Below are 17,285 nucleotides of genomic sequence, written 5' to 3'. Positions count from 1 at the left end.
GAGAGTCATCAGACTGAGAAAAAATTATGGACTTAGTACCTGAAAGTTTTTGACAAAGAAAGGAGAATAAATCTAAAATTTAAAATCTTTGTACAAGTAAATCCAATTTTGTTTCTACATATGTTACTACATGAGCCTTTCAATTAAATATTCTTTTTAAAAAAGCACAACAAAAATTTGGGACTCTTTTTCGCAAATTCAAAGAATGGATCCCCCCCTATTTTATCTGGATCCACATCACTGTGAAAACAGGGAATATCATAATCACGTCTCCCCTTCGTAATACAAGCAAAGTAATATTGTGCTAGCTTGCTGCTAAAATATTAATAAATTAAAAAAGAAATAATGTACGAAATTAAAGGATTTAGATATTACCTTTCTGCAATTCCACGAAACAAAATCTTGAACTTGGATGAGTAAATGTCAATTTCAAGTTCCTTATAATATTACGAGATGTAGAGTCAGCACTGTTACAAATCATAGCCGCAGTTTACATATATAAGCCATCGATCTATTTTACTTTTAAACAAAATCTTCTGAGATAATTTTAAGCAGGTGTAGAAAAGTAAATTTTCATCCTGCATCAAAAGCTAAAATAATATTAATGATGCTGTGCTTAGCTTCACACTGAGGATATCGATGTATGTACATATGTATACTGTATACTGATATTTTCATCAATATATATTCCAAACAATTTTAATTCCATTTGGTACAAATATAAAATACAGAAATATGTAAGCGTATTGGTGAGTTTTAGAATTCAGTATCTATAAAATATTTTCGCAACGCCCCCTTTGCAATGTGCTTTAAATATTTACCTGTAGGTTTTCCAAATATTTCTTAGGTAATCTATGTTAAATGTCTTTAACAGTGATAATGATTCTTGACAAGGTACTCCTATACTCACCGTCTTGTCCCGGTAGTCCGGGATTTCCTGGGGCTCCGGGTCGCCCTGCATCACCCTTGGGTCCAGGGAGACCATCCTGACCAGGGGAACCAAGTAATCCGGGAAGTCCATTTGGTCCACGGTCACCTTTCTGTCCTGAAAGTAAAAAATCCTTGGTCATTTACAAAGATTCAAATGTACAAAGATAAAAACTTAATAATAACTACACTGGCTTAAGAAGAAATTGCTTTTAAAATATTGAAAACTCCATTTACAGTGAGGCTCATTCATCTAGGGGGATTTGTCCCATGTGGTATTGTTCAGATTTTGTTTTTATTTTAAGATTTATGGGAAAGAACCCTTAAAAGTGTTAGACAACTCCTGAAAGATATTGTTTTGAATGTCCGGAGTCACCTGGGATTCCATCAAAACCAGTGTCTCCCTTGGCACCTTAAAATCACAACAATTACCTGGTATAACCTTAAAAACACAAAAATTACCTGGTTATATCCTTAAGCTTTTGTTGTACAAATACTGAATAATTCTTTTTTTATTAGGCTAAATAAAATTGAAGTCATGGTTCTCAGGCTGCATCAAGCTGAATACTGAATAATTCTCAATTCATTATAACAAAACTTAAGCAGATCATCTCACCTGGGACTCCATCAGGCCCCCGCTCTCCTGGCAGACCCGGGATTCCCTGGGGTCCATCTAACCCTGGGGCTCTCGGCCGTCCTGGGACACCAGCCTCTCCCTTCTCCCCAGGGATACCAGATAATCCCTCTGTCCCTGGGATTCCAGCATTTCCTTTGGCACCAACGGGGCCTGATCAGAGAAAACAATATCATATGTAATACATGTATTTGATTTTACATTCCTTTTTAAAAGTACCAAAGTCATAAATTACAATATCTTTTATGAGTTTGCCAAAAAGCCTCTCAAATTTAGAACACTAGAAGGCAAAGAATATTTTCCAAGTCAATCAAAGCCCCTTACTTAGCCTAAATCAACAACCATAACTTTAAAACTTGAAATTATATTCCTTATAATATGTGTCATTTAATTATAAGGAATATAAACTAATTTATTTCTCTGAATTGACCTATGGTCCTGACCTGGTATTCCTGGTCGGCCTGCCTCCCCTGGGGGTCCTCTCGCCCCCTCGGGTCCGGTAGGTCCGGCTTCTCCCTTCTGTCCCGGGCCCCCTTCTATACCAGGAAATCCAGACGGACCTCGATCACCCTTCATTCCAGGACGTCCAAGTTCTCCTGGGCTGCCTGTAAAGCCTTGGAATCCGCGAGGTCCGATTGGTCCTGGCAGTCCTGGCAGTCCATCTCTTCCAGGAATTCCGGCTTCTCCTACAATAATTATGATATATTCCTTTTAGAACTGAAACCTTTCATTAGACTGTAAAATGATTTTTTATATTGAAGTGCTTGATTTCAAGGATAAAAAATCTCAGGAAAAAAACTAGGACACTTATTGTTCACAAAACAATAAAAGATCTTTCCAACTTTTTAAGTGTTTCCGAGTCATTTGGGAAAAAAAATGCAAAACAAAAAAATGCTCGCAGCAGGATTCGAACTCGGGACCCTCGGATCTACGCTACAGAAACACGTGTATTTATTTGTTTGTGGTACAATGTAGTGAAGAATAATGAAAAGATCTGAGAAACACGATTGGTGTATAATGAAAATGCCGATTTTTTGTAAAAACAATCCATTTGAGTTTGTTTATACTTTTAATAAATTGAGTTACGCAGGTATGTTAAGGAAGCATATAAGTAACTTCTCGGGAAATTTAGACTTTTTGAAGAAAATTTAGTTTAATAAATTACCAAAACCACTGATAAACGTAAACTGTTATTCACTATTGCATACAGATAAAAAAGCGTGTCTAACGCAAAGACGTGCATCACCGCACGGCATCACGTGACGTCTATTAATAGCAATAATTCTCCTTAATAAAAAGGCTTGCAGAACAAAAATATCCCCGTAGTTTGATAATTTCTTTGAGTATGTAATATATCTGAAAAACATCTATTCTGTCTAAAAAGTGCTGCTAGAATCCCACTATCTTGTTCGTAAAATATTTATTCCACACATTCGCACGATACCTTACCCTTCGTTTTGAATTTTATACATATGAATCGAGATTTTTCGTACAACTATGCTTAACTCGGGATTCTAGCAGCACTTTCCAAGTTTTTCAAAACGCAAACTTTCAATCTGTACAAATCGTATGTTTTGAAATATCCAGCTAATTGTTGTTCTGTTGCATAATTTGGTCAAGAATGACGGACGATAGGTAGATCGGGATACGTAATATAGCTGACTGTCTTCGAAAGAGAATATAATCGATTAAAATAAATTAGCATACCTGTTTAATTAATTGAACTTCATATGAATTCAAAACAATATTTCCGATATTTCCTTTTACACTCCATTTTACTTATCTTTGAACATGCCGTCTTAGCCAAATTCTCTTTACACGACATGATCTATTTCCAAGTTACTTGATGTACACATATGATGTCATCGGTGGTAGATTTCAATCATAATGACTGTTACAGCATAACAAAATAAAAACATTTTATTTTTGTTAGTGTTTACACGTTTCTTATCATTTTCTAGAGTTAAATTACATTGCCAAATACCAATATTACGAAAACCCGATTTCTAAAATTAACGTCATCTTGTCTACTATGACGTCATAATGCAACACTGATTTAGCTAAGGTAGAATATTTTGTATGCTTCCTAACCCCCCCCCCCCTGCGTAATGATACAGAGCTTATTATACATTCGAACTTCCGTGTCGGCACTGTGTTTACAATTTTTGAAAATATAGGCGCGTTCGTTTTTACACATATGGTGAACTCATAGGTAAGATTAAATATACATCTCTATTTGGATTGAATAATAATTATCAGCGTAAATCAAACTTGAAAGATGCATTTCATGAAGCAAACTGTGTCACTGAGAGGGTGGAAATTTATTTGATGGTAAAATTCGCTATTTTCCAGATTCATTCGATTAATATATTAAATCTAAATAAAATCATAATAAACTAGTGCTAATTGTAACGGGAACCGTTACAGATGTTCCCCAAACGCTCCCCAACTCCCTTCTCCAGCCATTTTCCCTATAAGTTTCATTAAGGAAGGCAAAATCTATGCATTTAAGACGTAAACAACGTTTTCCCAAAAGTATACCAAGTATTTCAAATTTAAACAATGCAGGCGTGCGCATGTGATTGCATGAGCGTAATGACGATATCATCTTGTTTACACTATTTTATTCATTTGCACGTGCACGCACGTGCATGATGACCATACCTTCTTGTAGGAGTCCATTATGTATGTCTATGTTCTTAATCCCATCTTGTTTGGTTGAGAAACAAGGGAGTTTAAATAGCCATTTAAAATTTAAGCCAATCAGATTGCAGCGCACGTGCATGCGCGTATTTTCATGACAATTATTATATATCATATTGTAGGATATCTTAAAGTATGCTTATGTTTTAAATTTCAAAGCATTTTGTAAAAAAAACAGAAAAGATATTGAGATTTTTGTTTCAGCCAATCAGAGCAAAGCGCACGTGCACACACGTGCATGCATGTGAATGGTGACCATACCATCCTGTAGGAGTACTTTATGTCTATCTATGTTGTAAATCCCATGCTGTTTGTTTGAAAAGCAAGGGAGTTATACTCATTTAAATTTTCAGCCAATCAGATTGCAGCGAACGCGCATGCGCGTGATTTCATGAAAAATTTTATATATCCTATTGTAGTACATCCTAATGCATGTCTATGTTATAATTTTCAAAGCATTTCATCAGAAAACAAAAAAGATATTGAGATTTCTGTTTCAGCCAATCAGAGCAAAGCGCACGTGCATGCGCGTGAGTTCATGCAAATTTGACCATGTCCTCTTATCTACACAACTTATATATCTTTATATAATGAGTTTCAAAACATTTTATCAAAAAATATAAAAGTAACAACCATATTAAATATATCAGTCATTTTACTCATTGCACGCGCCCGCACGTGCATGCGAATGCGCGCAAAATGACCTTCGTTCGGCACATCTACACAACATGCCTACTAACCCTAAAAAGGTTTTAACTTAGTTTGGTGAACAGTTTCTGAGAACACTTCCGGACAAAAAAGTACCGGAGAAGAAATAAGAAGAAAAAAGAGTAATAATAACAAGAAACAGAGTAAAAAATATATGTTCCCCAACTTCGTTTGGGGAAAATAATTTGAGGTAGGGTCAAGGTCAAAGGTCAAGGTCATTTAAAGCCCCCCCCCATAAAAAAACGTATATAAGCAATTTTGATACTTTCCCAATGACCTTGACCTTTGACCTTGACCTAATCTTCAAGGTCAAAGGTCGAAAGATCTCATGCATTGTCCACATGTCTTAACGACTTGTCATTAAGAAGTTTTCAGTTCTTCGTAATCATGAGAAACTGTCAGTGTCAATAACTGCTTAAAATGGTTTACGAATTCTTTTGCATTAATAGAATGAGAAGTGTACTAGATTAGTCGCACACATTGTTGAAGGTTTTGTACCTTGAAGGTTTACAGTTTCGGAAGAGTAGCGATAACAAGGATTTACACTGAAAGGGGCACTAACTTTTAGAGGGTTCAATCTTAGGGGACAAGCATGAAATCTCTGAAATTATTTTAAGAGTACATACTAAAGATGCAAAGATGTGTGGAATTTGGTGAAGATCAAAAGAGTTATAAAAAGAGCTTAATTTTTCATATTTTGAATGACCTTGACCTTTGACCTTGACCTAGATTTAAAGGTCAAAGGTCAATGAATCTTTCGCCATTGGTCTCATGTCTCTACGACTTGTCATTTAAGAAAAGATCTTGATATTCATAAACATCGCAAACATTCAGGGGCAACAATTCATTACAGGAGTTTACGAATTCTTTTGAAAAGACAGATTAAAGCGTCTACTGAATAAGTCGTAGACATTAGTTAAGAGTTTGTAACTCTACGTTGTATGGTTTAGGAGAAATAGCAATAACAAACATTTATTGCGAAAGGGGTCATAACTCCTTGAGGGGTCAGAATTCATACATGCAGGGTCAACTGCGAAAATCATTTATGAAGTACATTCTTATGGTCTATAAATCTTTTCGATAAATCTTGAAACTCAAAAACACGCGGCAGAAAAATGATAATTATAACTAGGAGACTTATTGTTCAAAGAACAATAAGAGGTCTTTTCCACCTTCTTTGAATTTCAATTTTGTTTTATATCTGACTCCTTAAAATTATAATTTCCATGAGAAAACAAACTTGTCTTAAAAGGATAAAGTAAAAAAATGAAAACTTAAAAAAAAAAAATTAAATGACCTTGCCCTTTAACCTTGAAAAAATATTCAAGGTCAAAGGTCAAGGGTCACAATGCAATTGACTCCATGCCTCTACGACTTATACTTTTCAAGTTATAAGGTTTAATAGTAAGTACAAAGACGTTAAAGGGCAATAACTCATATAACGGGTCATCACATCCTTTCGCACTTGTACAATGAAGTTAGGTCTGAAGACCCTTAAGACATTAGTGAAGATTTGGTGTCTCTATGGTCTATGGTTTCCGAGGAGTAGCGATAACAAGGTTTTTCGCACAAGGGGCAATAACTTTAAAAAGTGTCAATCTTAGGGGGACAAGAATGAAGTCTTCGAAAGAGTATTAAAAGTGTATATCATAGACATAAGATAGATAGTATATGTTTAAGGATATAAGAGCTATTAAAAGAAATGTATTCCTCATATTTGGAATGACCTTGACCTTTGACTTTGAAATGAATTTGAAGGTCAAAGGTCAATGAAACTTATGCAGTTGGTTTCATGTCTCTACGACTTCTCGTTTTGAATTTTTTTTGTTTTTTATAGAATTTATAAACTTTCAGGGGCAGTTACTCATTGAAGGGGTCAACGAAAACTTTTGCAATGAACAGATTGAAAAGTATCCTAAATTAGTTGAAGACATTAGTGAAGGTTCTGCATCTCTGTGATTTACGGTTTTAGGGGAATAGCGATAAAAAGCTTTACAGTGAAAAGGGCAATAACTGGATAAGGTATCAAAGTTCTAACATAGGGTTTCGTTTTTCGTAAGAAGTTAGAATATCTCTATGGTCTATGGTTTTGGAGGAAAGATAATAAAGTTTTTCGCACAAGGGACAATAACTTTTAAAAGTGTTAATATTAAACAAGAATGAAATCTTCGAAAGAGTCTCAAAAGTGCATATCACAGACAGAAGTTAGATAGTATATGTTTAAGGATATAAGAGCTATTAAAAGAAATTTTTTCCTCATATTTCAATGACATTGACCTTTGACTTTGAAATGAATTTGAAGGTCAAAGGTCAAGAAACTTATGCAGTTGGTTTAAAAGTCTCTAAAACTTTAAAAAATCGAATTTTTTTTGTTTTTTATAGAATTTATAAACTTTCAGGAGGAGTTACTCATTGAAGGGGTCAACAAAAACTTTTGCAATGAACAGATTGAAAAGTCTCCTAAATTAGTTGAAGACATTAGTGAAGGTTTAATCTCTGCGATTTACGGTTTTAGGGGGATAGCGATAAAAAGCTTTACAGTGAAAAGGGCAATAACTGGATAAGGTGTCAAAGTTCTAACATAGGGTTTCGTTAAAAAGTTAGAAGTTAGGTGTCTCTATGGTCTATGGTTTTGGAGGAGTAGTGTTAACAAAGTTTTTTGCACAAGGGGCAATAACTTTTAAATGCGTCAATCTTAAGGAACAAGAATGAAATCTTCAAAAGAGCATTAAAAGTGCATACTACGGACAGAAGATAGATAGTATATGTTTAAGGAAATAAGAGTTATGAAAAGAAATTTATTCCTCATATTTGGAATGACCTTGACCTTTGTCCTTGAAATGAATTTAAAGGTCAAGGGTCCATGAAATTTATGCAGTTGGTTTCATGTCTCTACGACTTCTCGTTTTAGAAATTTTCAGTTTTTTATAAAATTTAAAAAACTTTAAGGGGCAGTTATTCATTAAAGGGGTCGAAGAAAACTTTTGCAATGAATAGATTGAAAAGTCTCCAAAAGAACTGGGTACGGTATGCATTGCTACGGCCCTTTACGGTTTCTGATTGAAGTTTTTTACAAACAAGCTCACGATGTGTCCTTTCAAAATCAGTTCATTATTAAAATATCTCTTACCGTTTCTTCCGCCAGAGGTTTGGTAAAATGGTGCATTTTCTTCAATAATTACAACTTTTTTGACGTAAGTCATCACGACGTTACTCATTTTAACATTACGTTAAATGAAATCTGTGAAAATAATGAAAAACTATTTAAATCCTGCCAATATTCCCTAAACCATTTTGAAGTATCTTTCAATTCATATATCGTTGATAGTTTGAAATAGTTTAATAAATATTTTCAGAAATATATAATTTTTTAACATAGGATTGAATCAAACACGCTAGTCTACATGTATTTAATACATGGGGTGTCCCAGAATATCAGAATTTTCTCGTGCATGTAATTTCGTTGCCTTCATAGATCATAATTTTAAAATATGCTAGCTTGGTATTTAGGGTGTAAAATTTTCTCATTTTCTCTCTCTAGATGATAGCCCTTTGTCATTGGCTAATTTGTAAATTATAAACATACCTCCTTTGTCTGTATACATGTAATCTTAGCAATGAAGTGATCAACTTATGAAGAATTTAGGGATTTGCTGGAGTTTTAAATACCAATTAGGTTCTAAAAACTAAGTAAAAGTGACCTTGGATCCCTCCTAGAACATCTAAAACCCTGTTGAATCTGTGTTGAGTTTGTATAAAAGTAATGGTTTTACATGTATGGGAAACACAAATAATCTTATCTGTTAAATGAGTACACATTATCTTATTTTCTTCTCCAATTATAATTATTCACACTTCAATAATAATCTGTCTTGAGACGAATGTATAAACAATAGGAACATTAAAGGAGTTAATGTGTTTTTTACACATTTGTTTTTGATTATAATTGTTTTTTTTAATAATAATGTTTATTTGGCAAGTTTGTTGTTGATTTGTTATTGTTTGATATAATTTTTATGAGAAAAAATAATAATTTTGTGGAAAAAATTCTGGACGGCTTTCCATCTGATGGCGTTTGAAAGAGATTAAATTCTTGATATTAACTTGTTCTTTGGTAGTCATAATTGTACATCTTTATAATCAGCGTCCCCCCCCCCCCCCCCAAACACACACACACTTTATATATTTTTCGGGTTTTAAACGCGGTGCTACAAATAATCGAAATGCAGTTTAACAAAACACGCGGCGGGGCCAGCTACCGTTATTCTCAAGTCCCTTTTGTTCTTACCTGTTTATAAGTACATATCGATTTTTAATCACATGTCGAAATGAGGGGGGGGGGGGACTAATGTACATTTTGTGTATCATAGATTTATACCATTACATGGATTCTTTAAAAATTCATTTTTTAAGTTTTATCAAATAACATCTTTTAATTTTTTTTTGTACCAATAGTCACTCAAAATTAATTAATTCTCAAACACGTCTGTTAACAGTAATACATGTACAGTATAGGATGAAATAAAGTCGAATAATTTATCGAATATATTAACTTAAAGTTTATTTTCAAAATCAATAATGCCACCCCAAATGATCTTCAAATTGCTAAAAAGGTATAATTAAAATTTAAAGAATGCCATGATATCGCTTTTCTTTATATGCACTGGTGTAATCCGGTGTTCACAATTAGCCCGTGCAGTTGCAGTTACATGTAGCTATGTGTTTATTTATCTATCAGTCATTTGGTTTCATAAAATGATTTAGAAAACTACCGTTACTTCTGTATACATATCTGTTATAAATAATAGCATGAAAAACGATGATAGATAGTGATACATAATAACAATTAAATTTTAACAAAACACGCGTAAGTGTAGGAATATCGTTGTTCCATTATTATGCGCTACACTGTAAGACTATGAACTATATGTAAATATCGACGATTTTTATTTGGTTTTTTTTGTGGGGGGGGGGGGGGGTTATTGTTAATAAAATAATCACAGGTTTTTCTATTCAAAATATCAATAATATCATAGCTAGTATTTGAATGTATTTCTATTTTCTGCTCTTTTCGAAAAATACTAAAATCATGTCAATGAACATAAACAAATTTCAGATTTCTCCGGTTCAAATAAAACACAAACACAAATATGGGCCCTTAAAATATTTGAACACACAACACAGAAATTAACTTATTTTAATCAGCAAGTTGCCTAGCTTCAAGTTTTCAGATGTCTGTGTTACCGTTCGGTTTTCCTCAGGTAAGTTTGGTGTGGAGTGGGGCTTCCTCGAAGCGGATGAGAAGCCCCGAGGGAATGACGATGTCTAGTGTACATTCTACCTATATACACAGGATGTTACCTGAGTGTATTACCTGTATACGTTTTCCTACGACACAGTAAAACGAAGCCGTTTTTTTTTCATGTGTAGCTCATGGATTGAAATGAATGAAATAAAGAATTCAATGTTTTTGTTGCAGACAGATTCCTTTTTAATTTTTTTGTTTCAAATAAATATTTTCAATAATTCGACAATTTTAATATACTGTGTTTTTCTTAATCAAATTTTATAACAAAAATACCTTTTTTTTACCACCAAAATCTGTCGTTGTAATCTGTCGACAAAAAGGGAAGTAATTCAAATTGCATGTCATGTACATATGCTAAACGAAAGAAGAAAGTGGATCATAAATAAGTCTCTCGATAAATAAGAATAAAACTTAGACAAAATCCACAAATGGTCAATTAAATGTGATAAATCACACAAGTAGTTTTATTCAGAAAGTAATATACGCCAGAAATTGATATATTTTATCAAAAAGGAGGAAAAACGGTCATGCACGTGCCTTAATATTGTGATATTTTTCTTCTCTCTCTCTCTCTCTTTCTATCTACTAACTGGTACAGATATAAACAGACACGAAATAACAGAGCAATGGATCATTATTTGATTTAATTAATATCAAATACTTCATTAATTTGTTTTAAGAGTTTTTTTTTTACTTTTATTCTTTTTATACACTCCGTTTAAAAAGAGCAACAATAATTTGACACAAATTCCAAGGCTAATATCGCATCTGAAAATGATATCAAAGAAATAATAATGAAACAATGAATCAAATGTGTTGTTGAATGGCTAGACATCGATGTGCACATCCAGCGAGCGTTACCCAAGGTATACTCTAAGACAGGTGTAAAACCCCAGGGCATGTCGTTTCCTGCTCAGGCACTGCTAATCCCTATACACAGGAAATGATCGCAGCTAATACTTAATACACAAAGAAACAGAATTTCTTTAATTTCGAAAACAAAAATATATGAATTTTTGCATTGAATATTTATTAATATAAACTATAATTTCGTCTGTGAAGTTTATCATTACACCTGCACATCCTATCTTATCTATTGAACACGAAAATCGAGAAATATTAAAATTAAAAAGGAAGACATTGTTTTAAAAAGTAATACATGTTAATATGAAGGTGAAAAACGATATTTTTTTTAATCTACGTTGTATAAAGCTCACGTGCTCAAAGTTAACTCTCGCCATCGAATGCTTTTCGGTCATTTGACAATTTGAGAAAAATGCCTGCACATTTATATAAAAGAGGGAAATAAATTAAAGAAAAGTTTTCTTAATTTGGGAACAGAACATAAACGACGAGAAATAAAGAAGAAAAGAATTTTTTTCTTGATATCTTGGATAAAGAAAATTTAAGTTCACGTGCAGAAAAATAATAATAATAACCACTACATGTAACTGCAAATGCTCGTCATCGGATGTTTTCCGGTAATTTGACACCTTAAGAAAAAGCCTGTACATTTTATATACAATAAATCGAAATTAATTAATAAACAATATGAAGATGTACATTTTTAAAAAGATGTACATCTTTTTTTTTTTCAAATGAATGCTGAAAATCGTTTATCGAAACTTAAACAGTCTGAGTTCAACATTTATTACAGTTTGCATATAATATGAAGATTTAAAAAAAAAAAAACTAATTAAAATTTCTAGTATTTAATTTTGTTTCTTGATAGATTCTTAATAACACAAAATAATTAACCATTGCAAAGACGTAACAATTTAATAAAATTTTCTATTCAATTTCAAATATTGAAATTTAGAAACAAAAATAAACTTAATTTTTCTTAGTTTAAATTCTATTCATAGCAAAATTAATTAATAAACACACGGTTTTTTGTTGTTGTTTTTTTTTTTTTTTTTTTTTTTTTATAAACTTACAGGGAAAATTCGCAAATTACAATTCGGGTGAGATTGAAAAGTCTTGTTTACGATACTAATTGTCAGTAATTGATCGATGATTTAACCGCGGCGGGGACAGGTTTACAGTGAAAAGAATTTCCCGCGGAGGTGTCAAAGCGGTTTACCTGTCTACCTGGCCAAATACCGCGTTGTGATTATACCGCGGCGGGGACGCGGGAAATACGGGATCCGCGTTGCCTGTACTGTACTTACCACAAACAAAAAATGGATGCGCGGGTTGATATATATTTTTTGACTGATTTTGATTTGTAATGATATAAATAATAAATCCCCGAAATATAAAGAAATCGTAGGTTTTCCTTGGTGCTTAGATTTGAGATTTAATTTTGCCTTCTATATAATTCCATACAAAATTTTGCACAATTTTTTAACTTGATGACAAAATCTTATAAAATTCTCCCACTCTACTTGGTAAACATTATTCAGGTTGTCAATTTAAATGTAAATCTACAAGAAATAATGCTGATTTCTGAAAAAAAAATTTGTTTGTGTTATTTATCCTTAATTTACAGTTTATCAAAACAAGTGCCGTCAAACGTCTTTGACTATGAATCTCGAATGAATTTCCAGTATGCATAGCAATATACACTACCCTAGAGCTTCAACCGAAGGAATAACACTTGACAATAAAAAAACGTGTGAAGGTACGTCGGCAAAATTATATCCTTCCATATGTACATTAAGTCCGAGGGATAATTTTAAACATAATGTCCATGCAATTCCGCACGATAGGCAACAAATACATTTATTTCCTATCTAGCATGAAACACGAGCTTTGATTGGTTACCAAGTCGGGTGTAAATATCCGTGCATCCGACTTGAGCCGGGTGTAAATAAAACGCGACGTCACAATGCATACATTCTCTATGATAAAAACCAAATAACGTGACGTCACGATGCATTTTAGTACGTAGTTATCTAATCGATAGATTGAGACACACTTTGATGTTTACAAAGCATTTTATGGGTACAAAGGAAATAAATTGGTTATCCAGGTCCAATCAAGGGTGTACGGGGATTTACCCCGGGTTGTATTCCTTCGGCCTCAGGGTGTATAAAATAAAATCCCCGTACACCCTTGATTAAACCTGGATAACTAATAGTATATACACATAGTAATGTTAATTATACGCACGGCCCTTGTGTTTTGAATGATCACACAAGTAGCAACGGCTATTAAAACAGCCCTCTGTTGCCTTTACTATAATTTCAACCCCCCCCCCAAAAAAAAAAAATAAATAAATAAATAAACACTCATTATTCACTTTCTCGTGACTTTACGGATTACTCAATACTTCGGATACAGCTAATATTTACACCGTGAATAATTTTCCCCTATTTTCTCTTAAAATGTATTATTTTAAAAAGTTGCTTTTGATTTAACAGGACAATATAATTGTATTTAAGCTCTTTTTAATCAAAGCAAAAAGTAGCTATTATACAGGTATTTATCTCATGATTCAAAACTTCTTATCAGTCCTATGATAAAATTTCCCAAATTCGTAGTAGGGTTTATTTTAGCGGATCCCCCTTCCAATAATGTCGATACAATTATCTTCATTTAAATAACGTTAACGTCACACCGTTACAATATACATGTGTATATATAACGTCAAAAGTAATGACGTTATACATGTAGATTTTACTTATTATAAAACAATACATTTTTCAAACGACTATAAAAAGAAAACTGGAAAAGATATCATTAAAAAATAAATTATGTTATAACCCACAAGGTCTAACCTATCACAGAATAAAATTTTATTTATTTTGGTGACAGGGCATATTTGTGCACTTCGTGGCTTTAGCTCTTTCACTGTTTGGTGACTTTTAAAAATAACTTTCTTCTACTTCAACGAAAAAGAAATCTCTAGGGCAGAAATACAAAAAAAAAAAAAAAAAAAAAAATGGAAAAAATGTGATAATTTGGAGCTTTTCTAACAAATTCCATAGGGTCCAATAGTAAAATTTGACAACTTTTGAGATGGCCCTCTAAGAAATGAGGAAGGTGAACATTCGATTTATAATCTTTAAAAAAAAAATAAATATATGTGAAAAAATTAACAAAAAAAAATGTCAAAATCCCTAGGGCAGAAATACTTAGACTTAGCCTTGTTAAAAATTAATATTTTAGTTCCTATCAATTTATTTTTGATAATTGATTTTACTTGTCCAACCTTTGCCTTCAAAACACTGACCAAGAGACAGCATTAAGGGACAGGGACATGCTCTTTTGTTAATGAACCCGACATAAGGAATTTGTATGGTATATCAATGTAAATGATGATTACCATTTATCCTTTTTTTCTAAATGCTCAACTACATATGCATTTTCTTTGCTTAATTATGTCCTCATTTGTTAAAAAATATCAGGAAAGGGGGGGGGGCTGCAATGAAAGAATCAATATGTAAGTACTAGTATGAAGGCAATTTAGACTAGATATATACATTTTAAATCTGAATTTATGAATAGTTAAAGTGTACTTTTTAGATTTCAGATTATGAAATAACTAATAAAAACATGGGCTGAAAAACTGAGAAAATGAGCAAAGCTTTTTAAAAAAAATTGTATATTTTCTACAGCAGCATCACGTACATGTAATTAATATATAAAAGATTGCCAAACATACAGCCCAATCTTATATCTAACAACAAAATTGTGAGAGTCGATCCTCTTGTGCTTTACGAATATATCTATGAAAATGAAACAGGTCGAGATCACTACCTTATATGGAAGTCAGTTATCAACACGTATTTAAGTCTCCAATCAAGTGAATGAGTCCCAAAGCATGACACTCTACTACGTGTTTACGATTCAATGGCTACACGTGGTTTTCGTCGGTTTATTTAAAAAAAATCTGTAGAGCTTCTTTACATGTTGAAAGATTATATTGTAAAGACATTGCTCCATGCTCACATTTAATATTGGAGTTTTTTTAGATTTAATAGTTGCTTCGAATACAACAGACGTTTGACGTTATAATATTGAGGGGTTAAGTTTCACAGGTCAAATACACTTATATACATATCATGTACACGTATATCACGTGAAAACAAACTCAATGTTTTATCGAAATGTACCAGTTACGTCTCAACAATCATGGTTAAGGCCGATATTTTATAAGTTGATATAAGGCTTCATAAAAAATTTTGTAAATGTGAGCATAGAAATGAAAGATTATACATTATTTTAAATATTTCTTCCAAATCTCAAAAAAGAATTGAAAATAAGTTTCCCAATTCAGTTTACACACATAGTACGTATAAAATGAATTGTTCCATTGTAAAGTGCTAATTTACATGCAAATTTATTCTGGGAAAATCTAGGGTCTCGGTGAAAGTTAGACATACTTTCTCAATATTTAAGTTAGTTATACGATCCGGCATACATTGTCAACAGGTTGTTATGAGACTTTCACAGGTCAACACTTATACATCAAATATCTGAAAATGTACCAGAACATATTTTGAGAGACTAAGAAAAATGTGTAAGTCCATCCAGCTTTTTAAGTCCAACAAATGTACAATATTTGATTACCGTCCATAGAAAAAAAAAAACGTGTTCTGAAACTCGGGACTGTCTTTCGAATAAAATGCTTCTCATATAATAATTTAGTAAGTTACCCAACATTTTTGTAGGTTCCTTTTGTGTTAGTCTTCTAGTTAAATTAACATGGAGACCGGTCCTTCGGATGAGTCTGTATAAACCGCAGTCCCGTGTCGTAGTTAGTGCTGGCACGAAAAAGATCCCTCATTGCTCAAAGGACCTGATTGCCGGTTATAAGACAATATTTGCAGCTCTCCGATCGGCAAGTGGTGGCGTCTCCATATTTATGAGTTAAAAATTCTCGAGATGGACGTTTAACAACATACAAACAATCAATATATTTAAATTTAAACATCGAAGTTTCACAAGTTAATTAGAACCTTTGTTTATACAAGATATTTCCGAAGTTATCTAGAAACCTTTTTTATACAAGATATATCCGACTTTTTGTTTGACAGTATATAGGGAACTTATACTGCCTCACTATTGAGCTAGTTTTTCTAGTGATGCGGTAGAGCCTCTCTATTTCAGGCAAGTTACGCAACGCGTCCAGCCTGTTTAACCATTGGATGGGTGACCGCTCAAAAACATGGAAAGCCATAGCAAAGTAATGAGAAATAGGCCAATCTAAATTATATGCAAAAATTTAGGAGCTTTCAGACAAACATAATTATGTATAATTTGTGTTGTGGCAGCCGATTCATTTACGGAAGCCCGTTGGTGCCATGTATGAAAAATATTTAATCTGGCGGCCGCCACATATATATCTGGCGGCCGCCACTATTTGGCGGCCGCCACTATGTATCTGGCGGCCGCCACTTAATATCTGGCGGCCGCCACTTAAATATCTGGCGGCCGCTACTTTATTATTTGGCGGCCGCCGCATATATCTGGCGGCCGCCACTTATTTATCTCGCGGCCGCCACTTAATATCTGGCGGCCGCCATTTATTATTTCGGTGAGAACTCGCCACTTAAATATCTGGCGGCCGCCACATAAATTATTTTGCAAAAGGTGAGTGTTATTGAGTTAAGAAGATGGATGTTGACACAACCGCTGCTTCTTGATAAAAAAGTTAATGAAAAAAAACGATTTCCGAAAAATTGGAACACCATTCTTGGAAATCCAAAATGCAAAACTTCATTTAATTATCAACCAATCATAGCTTACAGCAAACACCATGATTTATGTCCGTGACCCCTGATGAGGCTTCTTAATAATCGAAACACTCTACAAATACTTGCATAATTCAAATCAAATATTAATCTGCTCTATGTAAAAATAGATCTACAAGAAATGTGGATTGGAGTGTTGGTTCATAATAAATCTCTTACAAGTTTGGTTGATTGATGTCGCTATTATAATTTTTACACTGTATCCACCTCTTAAACCACATATTAAAACATGCGCGCGATTCAGGAAGCCAAGTGTTATCAGGCGGCCGCCAAATATTATGTGGCGGCCGCCAATATAAAATGG

General features: G+C 33.3%; 1 protein-coding gene across 1 annotated transcript; it reads right to left on the bottom strand.

Moving 5' to 3' along the window:
• Positions 1-842: 842 nt before the first annotated feature.
• Positions 843-2,247, bottom strand: LOC134259558 (collagen alpha-2(VIII) chain-like; the record flags this gene model as incomplete). The annotated part of the gene is made up of 4 exons (XM_062742143.1): positions 843-1,040; positions 1,269-1,339; positions 1,544-1,714; positions 2,005-2,247. Coding segments are annotated over 4 exons (668 nt in total), but the record flags the coding sequence as incomplete, so codon positions are not given.
• Between the last annotated feature and the right edge of the window lie 15,038 nt (positions 2,248-17,285).

This window comes from Saccostrea cucullata, unplaced genomic scaffold, assembly GCF_032062105.1.
Source record: "Saccostrea cucullata isolate Sc308-1 unplaced genomic scaffold, CSIRO_AGI_Scuc_v1 ctg12864, whole genome shotgun sequence".
NCBI lineage: Eukaryota > Metazoa > Mollusca > Bivalvia > Ostreida > Ostreidae > Saccostrea > Saccostrea cuccullata.
The sequence above is the reverse complement of the archived record's forward strand: the minus strand, read 5'-3'. Positions and strand labels throughout refer to the sequence as shown.